Source organism: Gossypium raimondii, chromosome 1, assembly GCF_025698545.1.
Source record: "Gossypium raimondii isolate GPD5lz chromosome 1, ASM2569854v1, whole genome shotgun sequence".
NCBI classification, from domain to species: Eukaryota; Viridiplantae; Streptophyta; class Magnoliopsida; order Malvales; family Malvaceae; genus Gossypium; species Gossypium raimondii.
This window is the reverse complement of record NC_068565.1, coordinates 28,785,112-28,798,699: the sequence shown is the minus strand read 5'-3', so window position 1 is coordinate 28,798,699 and position 13,588 is coordinate 28,785,112. Positions and strand designations below refer to the sequence as shown.

Here is a 13,588-nt window from a genome sequence, read left to right as displayed (position 1 = left end):
TGCACTATTTCGGTAAAGTAGATTTTAACCTTGATTTTTTTAAAATATTTTTTATATAAATAATCAGTATCGTTTAGAGTTTGATATAGGTACAAAAGTTGAGAAAAGATAGAATAAGATGATGACCATCCTTGTTGGAGGTATGAAAATTCTCTTTTACTTGTTTTCATACGTTAATGATGAGCTAAAAAAATCAAAATAATGTTAGTAGAATCTGTTAAAATTATACATTTGTCTATATTTGTTAAAAATCAAAATATTGTTTAAAATTTTAAATAAATAAAGGATTCATCCATACAATTTATTACGCATTGAGATTAAAATATCCTGCTTTCTTATTAAGCATTGCATACCTCAGTTCATTACTGAGATGCCAAATCCATTCAGAAACTTTAATTCTATGGTACAAATTAAACGGCACAGCATTGCACTGCACTATAGCCAAGTCATGGATTCGGATTTGCATTGCACACTTTATCAACCCATAAGTATTTATTTATAAAGTACAAACAGGAAAAAAGAAACAAGGGATGGTAGTTAGGAGATCAGGACCATTTAGCTAAGAGTGACATGGAAGCTGCCCCGAGAAGGAGTGAAAGATTTGATCCAAGCAGCAATTTTAGATTGGTTTGCATTAAAGGGTTCATGAAATCTACCCCAAGTAGGTCAACCAGTGACATGTAAATTAAAATTCCAGCGGAAAGGGAGTTGAAGATTCCTTCCACCACTAGGGCTTTGGGGCTATTCTCATTATATATCTTTGATATTCCCATGCCTAATGCTATTCCCACTGGAGTAGTCAGGGAGAAGATAACTAACATCATTGCTAAGGCTCTGCTCTTGAATTTTGCCTGCACCCCATGTCATCAATCCATTATCAGCATAACAGTCATTATTTGACAAATATTAATATTCCTCCACTACTACTCTACTTTTACTATAGCTACGCCTTCAGTTTTCTCTTCTACTATTATCATCATCATTATTAAGAAGAAATCATTTTTCCCAAAAGACGAAATCAAAATGGAAAATATAGTAAATTAAAGTTATTTTGTGAGTATTATTATTATTATTATGTGAAGATGCAAGTAAGCCTGCTGATTTATTGGACCAATTTCTGCATGTTGTAGTATACACCCTACCGTAACTCATCTCATCCATACCCACATTTAGGGGCGTTCAAACTTAGATTAAAATCAGATTAATCGATCGAACTGATTTAATTCAGTTAATCGGTCACTTAATCAATCTAGTTCGGGTCGGAGGTTGGTTAAAAATTTTTTAGAATTTCGGTTAATTGTTAATTCAGCTCAAAATCGGGTAATTAACCGAACTTAATAAATAATATTATATATTATAAGTATTAGGCTATTTTAATTCAGTTAATTCGGTTAAATGAACATTGTCAATTTATTTTTTGATATGTTTTATACTTGTTTTAACTCAAAAAAAAAAATTCAGTTAATTTGGTTAACCGAAATATTTCGGTTCAGTTAATTATTTTTGAAAAAATTTTGGTTCGATACTGTAACGATACTGTAGCGTGTGACAAAAAGTAAGCTAAATGTACTGCACCGCCCAACCAAACCCAGACTTAGTTGATGTTAAAGTTAATTGGGTACTAACTCAATTAAAAGAAAAATGATTAAATAATTATTTTTATAAACTAAATTATATTATTAGAGAAATTTTACTTTTTTAAATCAATAAAACACAATCATAAAATTTTAATTTTTAAATTTTACCATTTTAACTAAAACTTTATCTAATTTTTACATTAAAAAAATTACACAACCCACATTAATGTTGTTAGATGTAGGTTTTGTATAAAGGTTTTCATCATGATATCCAACGGCTGATGATAATAAGTGAATGGAGAGAGTTATATTTTGTACAACAGTAGTGCTACAGTACTACTATTAATTGTTTTTTCAATTGATAAAATGAAAAAGCCAACAACTTTTCTTCCTTTGAATTGAGAAATGAGTAGAGTTGAGAAGAGAGTTACCTGAGAGATGCAGCCACCAAGACCCATGCCTTCAAAGAATTGATGGAAAGTCAATGCTGCTACAAGAGGCTTGATTGTCTTTGCACTTTGGGATGCACCCAATGCCACTCCAATTATCACAGAATGAACTACAATCCCCACCTCCAACACCTACCATTCATTGCTATCTTTTACCAGATGTGTCATTTTTAATAATATTATTTGCTCAGCATACATACATACACAACTATTTCCCACTCAATTTGCATACATTACATCATGAAAACCATAAATTACCTTGTAACACTTACGTTTAGTTAGAATGAATGAATTGGCAGAGAAACCGGATGGTACCTGTGAAATAATACGTTGGGTGATCATAAGATGATGAGATGATTCGGCAGATCCATGAGCATGACCGTGAGTGGGATGCGTATGAACATGAACATGTCCCTCATGCTCCCCTAACATCTCCTCATCACCATTCACCGGCAAAGCTTTGTCGAAATGGGAACTCTTATAGAAACTTGTCGCAAATGTATCCATCATCATTGTGAGTATAACAGAAACCATGGCCAAAAAGCCGGTGAAAGGGAAAACCCCCCAAGGCTTTTCACTAAGGCAAGGGCTAGTAAAAGACTGGTATGCATCCGGAAGTATGTGTACAAAAGCAGTGGCAAGTATCACTCCACCCGCAAAGGCTTTTATCAGAAAGAAAATATTATTTTGGGGTCCAAAAGTTGGGATTTTCTTGGCCATAATTGGTAGAGAAACTCCTACAGCCCCGGCCATCAAGATTGATGAAATTGCCACAAATTTGTATTTCAAAGCCTTGGTTTTGTTGCCCGTATCCTTTGACAACACCTCATTTTCACAACTACACTCTGCAGTGACCAAGACAGGAAGGTAAAGAAGACAAATAAATAGAGAAGAGATAAAGGAATGCTCCTTCGTCTTCATCTTACATGGCCAGTGGAGAGATTCGTACTAATGTATGTTGATATTTGACGATACATACAGAAAGGAAAGAGAGCAATAAAAACTGGATTTTAATGGTAAAGCTAATAGGATGAAAAACACTAAATAAATAAAGATGTTTAAAATGGCGACATGCAACTCCATGCACTGGGCAAGAGACTGTGTTTGGTGTTGACAAGTGTATGGTAAGTGGACTGAATGGCGACATTATGAGAAATCCCAATAATGAACTAATTCCTTAAATTAAGCACCTTTTTCTTAGTAATTAATCTCTTGTCTTTATGCTCTTAGTAGACGGCACATCACCCTCTCTCTCCAATGTTGCGATTTTAGGACAAGCTTTCTTAATATGTGAAAAGTTGTATGTTGGAGAAACACCTCTTCGCCTTCGTAATTTATGAAAAGCTTTATTCCAGTTCTAAGTTGAACTATTATTCTCCAATTTTCTACCTAACCAGATTTTGGCTAAAATGTTAGAATTTGAGATTTTGAGCATTCAATTTCAAATATTAACCAAGTAAACTAAGCGTGGATGAGTTAATTTCAGTTAATTTAGTTTAAGTATAATTATAATTTTAGTTTTTAATGTTTGTTTTTTTAATTAATTTGGTCATTTTTAATTTAATTTTGTCATTAATTTTTCAAGTCAAATTGTTTTTTTTAATGAATATATTGACTAAAACATTGAATTTTTTAACCGATGTTTGTGTGTCAACCTGTGACATATTATGTGTACCTTATACTAATACGGTATTATTTGTCTTATATGTCAAATCAATAAATAATCTAAAATCTAAAAGAAATTTAAATTTATAAAAGTTCATAATTTTTTAAGAAAAAAGGCATGAAGTACATTTAGATTAATATGAGGATTCTCGTGTTTAAAAATGATTTTAGTCAACATTTTAATTAAAAAACGATTTAGCTCTTTTGAAAAGTTAATATTAAATTCAACTCTTTTAAAAGGTTGAAAACCATATTTAACTAAAGAAAAGGACTAAATTAACAAATCAATATTAATATTGACGATTAAATTCGTTATTAAGTTAATTAATCTATTGCTTGTAATGAATGACTGATTTATAAGTCTCATGCACTTATATAAATAGGTTAATTCAATTTATTGATTAAAATGATTATTTTTATGATAACTGCCTACATAATTATAACTTCTAATTTTCGTCAGTAGTTTGCTGGTGCACATTTTCCTCCAGAACTCGTCTTCTTATTATAATTGATCGTGGGCCTCTTCTATCTCGTGCAATGCGAGTGCCTTCTCCAACTACGATTGCAACTTGCCTCTTAATTTATGAATATTTGATATAATTTTTAAAAGGTAACTTTAAAAAAAAATCAGAAAATCAATTAAATTTTATAAATAATACATCAACTTGAGTTAATAAAAAGAATAATTTGATCTCTTTCACTAATAAAAATCATCTTTTATTTAATTTTATCGTTAACCATGATTGATGAAAGGTATAAGAAGTTGACACTTGACATGTTATGTGAAAGTTACAACAAATAATTTTATGAAATTTAAAAAATAATTATTTTTAAAAATTACATTCAGAATGCATCTAAGTCTATATGTCCACATTCATTCTAAAAGTGATTATTAAAAAATCATTAAATATATTTTTTAGAATGGTAAGAAAATATAAAATTATTTAAATATAAATAAAAATTAAAAAGTATATCTATAATGAATCTAGACAAATGTACATCCCCATTCATTTGAATATTTATTTATATTTGTCTAGATTCATTTTAAACGTGGTTATAAAAAATCATAAAATATTTATAAAAACATAAAATTAATAAAATTGTAATAAAAATAAAATAATTATAAATAATTATTAAAATATTCCACCATCACTAACTTAGAGAAGGCTATATTTGTCTAGATTCATTTTAAACGTGGTTATAAAAAATCATAAAATATTTATAAAAACATAAAAATTAATAAAATTGTAATAAAATAAAATAATTATAAATAATTATTAAAATATTCCACCATCACTAACTTAGAGAAGGCTTTGCTTGTTATTGACTTCTTGTGTTACAAATGTAAATTCTGCTTTAATGATACAGTGTGTGGATGCAATGGTATCATGTCTCGAAACTTGTCTAATATGTCTCAAAACTTGTCTAATATGTCTCAAAACCTCTACCCAAAAATACATGAATTGCAAGAAAATGTTCTTATGGTCTCAAGACTTGTTTTTGGTGCCTTAAAATATAAATGCAGAAATGCACAAACATAACACTACAAGTCATGCAAATGGTCCCCTATATGCTCCAAAACATGTATAACATGTAACCAAATCATTCCACACATAATTGACATATGAAAACAAGTTTAAAACACAAGATTTCATAGCATACAATGTAATACTCCAAAATCCCATTACATCTGACATTGTTCTGAGATTAGATAAGTGAAAATTTTTGAGGATATTGGATGAGATAAAGAATTTTATGAAAAATTTTGAGGATATTGGATGAGATAAAGAATTTTTATGAAAGAAGAATTTATATTGGAGATGGAAATGAGGTAAAAAGGACCAAATTGTAAATTTTGAAAAGTTTGAGGACTAAAGTGGAAATTTGACCAAAATAAGGAATGTGAGTTATTATTTATTAATTGAAAAAAGAATAAGTTGGAATATGTATTGGTGTGATAAAAATCACTTTTTGGGCTAAATTGGAAAGAGTGAAAGTATAAGGCCTAAATTATAAATTTCTCATTTTTATCGAAAGAAGGATAAAAGTTTAAATATCATCACGCAAAGAGTATTACCAACTATTAAATATGAATTATGGAGTTTGAGTGATTAAATGCCACTTGTTATGAAGAAATTGTGCCTTGAGGCAAAATAGGGTAAAATGATAATTTTGTCACATAAGGGTATTTTGGTCATTCCCCTAGAATTTTATTATGGAAATATTTTTTATAAGATAATTGATATTTTGGATTAATATGATCATTGGATGTGATTAATTTGGTGAGATGAAATGTGAACCACACAATTTTTAAGTGGCCTTTGACCAATTTAGAAAAGGGGGCAATAATCTCCCACTCAACCTTGTTTAGCCAACCATGGAAGAAGAGAGAAAGTCTCTCTTTTCTTCTCTTTGTCATTTTTCTTAGAATCCCACCATAAACACCACACACAAACTTTATATTATTGCATAAATCAACTAGAAAACTCATCTTCAAGCTTAAATCCACCTTCAAAACCCCCATTTTCAGCAAGGGTTTTTATGGTTCTTGAGAGAGAAAAATGAAGCTAGATAGAGAAAGTTGGAGCTAGACAGAGAAAGCTTTCATAAGGTAAGAAATTATGATTTCCACATCTCTTAACTTAATATTTGATCTTGGTTATTATGAGAACGCTTATGAAGCACTTGTGCTAATTTTGGTTATATTTTTGTATGTATAAGAAATGAGGAAATGCTAAGAAATGGAAATTTCAAGCTTATTGAAGATTGATTTATGTGCTTACAAGCTTGATTTTGAGATAATGTGCATTCACGAGGTAAGTACCCTTAAATAATCATACTTATTTTATGCTAACATGTTTAGGAAAAATTGATAAATTTGTGAATAAATATGAAAATTATGTTGTAATGTATGTGTGTAAATTCTATGAATTAAAGTTATGGCTTAATAAGCTTTAAATATAAAGTGTCATAATTCCTAGTAATATGATGAAAACTTATTGCCATGGAATGACTAATAAATGTCATCGATGACTTGTGAATAGGCAATAAATGTGTCGATAATGAGGTAATATGCTAATATGTCACAAAATATAATTATGTGATTAATTTTTAATTTTGAAAAGATTGTTAATAAGGTCGACATGTTGCTATAAACATGATTTTAATATGTGGTAACATGGTGTGGCCTTAATTAGAGGCTTGACTATATGTGAGGTTATAATGACCTCTTTATGAGTTTAACTATGTATAGGATGATAATTATATGAAATGGTGACCCTCGTTGGTATGAATTTGTAATAAGAATAAAGAATATGTTTTATGGCTTATGTTAATAATATAGAAAAATGGACATGTTTATAAAGTCTAAATTAAAATATGAATTTGAACATATATGTAAAAGCACTTAAAGTGCCTTTATATGAACTGTATATATGTGAGGCACTCAATGTGCCTATATGTGTAATTGGACAATGACTTGTATATATGATACTTTAAGTCTTATGAATCTTCAAACTCTGAAACTTCTAATATGCCTCCACATAGATGATAAGTTTGTGATTTGCCTTGATTAATATAAGTTATTGATGATTATAATATGTCCTAGTAAACTTAGTGAAATAGTTAGGATATGATTTTCATGCCATGAGGGATTTAGATATGCATTTTAGTTGTGATGTGGAGTTTTGTTCTGATATGGAATTCTATTCTAATATGGATTTTTGTTGTGATCTGGAGTTCTATTTCCTTCGGGCCTTGCACTTATGTGCACTCTTTTTTGCCTTTGGTATTAACACTTCAGTGCTCTCTAATGTTTTAGAGGATTAGTACTTATGTGCTCTATGGTGTGCTTTGGAGGATTACCACTTATGTGCTCTTTGGTATGTTTGGATGGAGACTCATGCATCTAAGTCATTTTTCTAAAGTTTATATGGGTGGAATATATTAAAATCTTGATAATGAAACTTGCCTACAGAAAAGGAAGATGCGATACAAAGTCAATGCTCGCAAGTCCATAAAAAGAATTGAATGAAATGCCAACGTTCTAGTCCAAGAAAGTTAAGTTTGTGTTTATGTTTTTTATCTCATGCATTACATAAATTTTTTTATCGTTTGTATGCATATTCATACTTGTTATGTATTGTTCATGATTTTATCTGCATTGGGGACAATGCATCGCTTAGGTTTGGGGGTGTATTGTGCATCTAGGTTGCATTTTGTATTTAATATGTTCATTTTGGTATATAGGATATTTTGCCATAACACAATAACTATTGAAATATTGTTTTACCTATAATAAGTATGGTTCTTCTTTATGATGTTCGATGATCAGCTTAAATTTTTTCTTGATATACCTAGAACAGGTAATAATGTATTGGGTGAAGTTAGCTTAGGCTAAGTTGTTTGGAAATTAATTTCCAAAAATGGGATGGCCTATACTCTACTTTTTGGTTTTTTGAAATATAATAAGTATTTTTAATGCCTTTAGGGAGTTTTGAAACCAAAAATTAGTTAAATTGCTACGGAATTTTGCTTAAATAAGTATGCACTCCAATGCTTAGAGTTGCTAAGTAGGTCAACATCACTTTGTTTGCTCCATAGTGCTGTTGATTAGAAAGGAAGGTCTAAGTAAGAGTGTGTGATATAATTTTAGGGACATTCCGCTATAGCAAAAGAATGAGTAGCTAAGGATGTTGTTGTATGCTCCATCCATCTTTTTAGTTAAAGGTCTTAGCTTCATGAGTGGCTTTTGGTTTAAACTGTGACATGATGAGGTACTCAATGTAACAACCCGATTTTCAATGGTGACGAAACAGTGGTTCGGGACCAAAAATTTTTGTTATGTAAACTCGTAAATATTATTTTTAGAATATTTATGAAGTCATTAGAGTCATATTAAAATTTGGTTCGGAAATATTAATGTTTGGTTAGTTAATTAAAGAAAATGACTAAATTGAAAAAGGTACAAAATTTAGTAATTAGTGCAATTAAATGATTAAATAGCTTATTTACTACATGAGGAGGGACCAATATAACAATTAGTCCCTAATGGACAATGTTGGACGGCAAAATGAATTAAAATGATAAATTAATGTGATTTTAATGGCAAAATTGTAATTAAGTTAAAATTAAAATAAAACAAATAGAATTAATTAGTGTTCTTCTTCATTTTTTCTTCTTGTTAACCGAATTTCCATGGTTTTCTAAGCTAGGAAGATCGGCCAAACTAATCTCCTTGCATGTGAGTGATTCTCTTACCCGTTTCTTGTAATTTTTATATTTTTGATATCATTGCAACTAGGTCAAACTATCCAGTACCTTTTTTTTATTCTGTTAAAAATTTTGAAAGTTTCCATTGATAAATATTGATTTTTTTATGAATACCATGTATTTGGAGCTTTTATTATGTTATTTGATGAATTTGTAAAATGATTTTTGTTAGATTTTGATTTTAGGATTAAATTGTGAAAATATCAAAATTTTAGGGTTTGATAGTAAATTTAAGGTTAACTGGGGATGTTTAAGGGCCTATCATATTTTGATAAAATATTTATTTGAGAAAATGGTTAATTTGATGAATTTCAAGTTAAGGGACTAAATTGCAAGAATTGTAAAAGTTTGGGGTAATTGTGTAAATTCAAAAAATAAAAGGGTATAAATTATAAAATGAATTGGAATCTGAAATTTAAGCTGATAATTGAGGAATTCTATATTTTAGATCAAGTTTCCGTAGATACTCATGGAAAAAGAAAAATAGCAGAATAGTCCCTGAACTTTTGCAACTACTACAATTCAGTCCAGGTAAGTTGGTACGGTTAAAATTTAATATTTTTATACATAGGTGATTGGTATTACATGATATAATATATATGTTCCATTGTTGGAATTAAATCATTATCTAAGTTATAATATTGAATTTGATGTTCGGTTTGAATTGAACGTGGGATAGAGTACATTCATGTTTTGGTGTGGTACGAGGGTTTGGAGTGGAGATGGTATTGGAGGGAGATATCGATATATTACCCAAGTTTATCGAGGTTCAGCATTTTTTGCGAACTCTCACGTTATACTTTCTGTTTGGCGTGATTCGGGTGGATCAGCTCTTATGAGCTTCTGTCTTGTGTGTTTGGTTGATCTGACGATGTACTCTTATCCGTAAGTCGTTCTTCGAATGGTAAATATTGGTAAGGTAATCTGTTTAATGAATTCTGAAAGATTTTTTATTTAATGTATATTGATATGAACATAGATGAATTCATTAGTTGAAACTGTGATGACAGGGAATTCTCCTTGTTGATTAATATTGTTTGAACTATTGTATTTACTTCGGTAAGATTATTCATTTAATACGTCAAACTTACTAAGCTTCATTAAGCTTACTTGTGTTGTTTAATGTCATTGTAGATACTCAGAAGGTTGGACGACCAGATCAACGCTCAAGTCACACTATCCAGCTTAATTCGGTAGTTTTTGGAATGTTTGGTTCGATTTATATGGCATGTAATATGCTTTTGTGTTGTTATTAGTAATGTTTTGGGATATGTATGTATTGAGTATGATCTTTTGTGCAAATGGCCAACTATTATGATATATGAGAATGAGGTATAGTTTTTATGCTAGTATGAAAGGTATATATATTAAGGAAATGTTGTGATTGTGGTACATTTGATAGGTATTTTGGTTAGGTATTTCTTGAATGAATTGATGAATTGAATTGATGTTTATTTTGATGTATAATTATATACTTATGGTACCAATGAGGGTACATTGGTTAGACACTTATTAGGTTGGTTTTGGTGTGTTTTTGGCTCGATTAATGTCATTTTGAATTGGCATTTTGGTTGGTATTTGAGTTTCTTAAGGTCCAAGCAAACTTGAAATGGTAAAATTGTTTTCTAAAGTTTATTTTGGGTCCACACGGCCTGAGACATGGGCGCGTGTCCCAACCGTGTGTGACACATGACCATGCGACACAGCCATTTGTCCCCTGTAGGTTAAAGGCATGCAAGTCAGGCAGTTACACGACCTGGCACACGGGCGTGTGGCTTGGCCATGTGACCCAAGTCAGTGAGTTACATGGGCTAGGACACGATCATGTGTCCCTATTTCGAATGTCCGCGCGGCCTAAGACATGGGCGTGTGTCTCGGCCGTATGACCCCTGTAGTTCAAAATTTTCAAGTTTTTCCTAAATTTTCCAAATATTTGTAATTTAGTCTCGAACTGTTTCTATAGTATTTTTAGGGCCTCGAGGGCTCGATTAAGGGACATTATGAATGTGTTTGAATGAAATTAGAATAAGTATTGCATTAAGGTATGAATTGTTTGGTTTACTGTTCTGTTTCTTCGGTAATGCTCTACAACCCTGTTTCAGCGCCAGATACGGGTTAGGGGTGTCACACTCAACAATTCAGTGTATGCTCCATCATGATTGTCAAGTCAAAAACAGTTGTGTGGCATGACTAAATTCCCTAATATGGTTTCCATTAAAAAAAGAAAGGAAAAAAGGAGAATAAATATATGAAAATGTGAATAAATATATTTTGATATTGGCTTAAAGCAAGTGACTTCCTTTTAGGTAACGAATGAACTAAGTGAATAAAAAGATATTTGCTATAGGACGAAAGAAAGAATGCATGGGTACTTAGGAAATTTTGTTTTTAAGGAGAAATTTTTGCACAGCCTTTGTTGAACAAATCTTTGACATTCGAATCAGTTTTAGGAAATGGGAATATTGTTGAGAACAGAGGTATAAATTGTTTTTCGAATAGATAGGCAGTACAAGAAGTTATTTTTTTTCGCCAAGGCAAAATGGGTGCATTTATGCATTCGGTGTATTTTGCTTGAGGGTAAGCAATAACTCAGGTTTGGGGTGTGATAACTCTTCAAAAGTGTTATATTTCATGCCTTTAGACCTAGCTAATTGCTTGTATTTAATTACATTTTGTTGCATTTTAGGACATTTTAGTTAGCATTTTTAATAGTGCATTAGGACTTGGATTGCGTTGGAATTAGGTGCATTTAATCACTTATGGTGGAGTTTTTTGTGTGTTGGTATGGCAGGAACAAGTTTTAGAATAAGGAAATAAAGGAGTGAAGTTTTGTCAGGGAAAAAGTGCAAATAGTTTGCCAGCACGGATGCCTTGGCAATGCTGAGAAGACCAAATCAACATTTTTCGCGCAACAATCCCCATTCAAATTCAAACTTATACCAAATAAATCCTCCTAAAAGAGGAGAAGATAATCACAAGCTGTTAGCCAACCCTAGCCTAATCTATCTATAAAATTCGATGAAGGGGATCTCACAAATGGTAGAAAAAAAGTGGGAGAGATCCTTAGGCGTGAATAAGGGTTTGACTGTGCAAAGGGAAGGAAGTCAAAGGCAATCCTTCTTAGCCATCACAGGACGCTGTTCTGTCGAAGAGTGGACTGGGCAAGAGAAAGTTGTTTCCCAAAGTTCTTCTATTATTTCCATTAGTGTTCCTTCGAAAGATTGAATTGAAGTAGTTGAACACAATGTTGGATAATATTTTGGTTTTGAATTTTATTTCCCAACCCATAAGCTAAATCTCATTAGGTTGGAATTACTTTCGATGAAACCTTAAACTATTTTTATGGATGCAGTATATCTCTAATTTACTTTATCATTTCATTTGATTATTCTTATTTCTTAATTAAAATGCAAACGATCTCTAGACATAGAATACTGTACGCATATTGATAAATTGATTCTAATTCCGAAAGGGTTGTGTTGGTTGGATTAAAATTAAATGAAATGAGCAAGTATTCGATAGACACTTGTAGTCGACTCTAGTCATAGAGTCACGACCATATAGAAGGAACCCGTGTAAGATATCTAAAAAGCCTATAGACACGGGCAAGGTAACTTGAAGTTTTGCTCTCGCGAGAGGTAGGCCATTTTAGAACTATTCTATGCAGTAAAGTAGATATGATTTTGCCAATGCATTATTGACAGTAAGGGTTGATTTTGGGTAATCCTGACCTTCTTAATTAACAGCAGTCTATCCTTATTATTTCTCATAGTAACTTTGCCATAGCATATTTAGTTGTTTATTTCTTTGTTTACATTCTATTCGAATAAACACTCTCGTTATTACCATTACATTTCTGCTCTCACTTTTGCTATAGCATTTCCAATTATTCATCAATTCCATCTATCGCATACATCATCATTCATTTGAATTATCACTGCATACTTACCATAGATTTACCATAGCATTAATTGCATTTTATTACAATAACTTGACCAATTTTCTGCCTCAATCTGATCCTCATTGGAATGATACTCACTCATGACTTTATTACTTGAACCGACGTGTATACTTGCACAATTTGCATATCATATTCATACGCAACAAGATGCATACACCACAACCTTTCCTCTTTGCATAAGCAAACATCCAAGCTCATTCAAGGATGCATTTGTGAATATTGTATACTCCACGCCAGATTCTGGTTGGGCTAAGGTTGGAGCTTTTGTTAGAATAATTTTCAACTTATCAAAACTTTTCTCACACGTATCTGACAATTCAAACTTCTATTTCTTCCTTAAAAAACGTGTCAAAGGTGTTGCCAACATAGCAAACCTTTTTACAAACCTTCTGTAGTAGCTTGCCAAACCCAAGAAGTTGCGTACCTCAATAACGTTCTTTGGCGGATTCAAACCAAGCATGGCTTTCACTTTGTTAGGATCTACTTTAATACCTTCAACAAAAATAACATGACCAAGAAAATGGACTTCTCTTAGCCAAAATCCACATTTGTTGAACTTGGCATACAACTTGTTCTTACGCAAGGTTCTTAACACAATTCTTAAGTGTTCTTCATAATCAGTCTCACTTCTTGAGTAGACTAAAATATGATCAATGAAGACCACA

At 31.4% G+C, this 13,588-nt stretch overlaps 1 protein-coding gene across 1 annotated transcript; it reads right to left on the bottom strand.

The window, feature by feature from the left end:
- Positions 1–311: 311 nt before the first annotated feature.
- On the bottom strand, positions 312–3,044 carry LOC105785535 (zinc transporter 1). Its single transcript, XM_012611628.2, has 3 exons — positions 2,342–3,044; positions 2,009–2,158; positions 312–851 (listed from the first exon to the last, which is right to left on the bottom strand). Exons 1-3 carry the CDS (start codon positions 2,945–2,947, stop codon positions 546–548), a joined length of 1,062 nt encoding a protein of 353 aa, XP_012467082.1. The 5' UTR covers positions 2,948–3,044; the 3' UTR covers positions 312–545.
- Between the last annotated feature and the right edge of the window lie 10,544 nt (positions 3,045–13,588).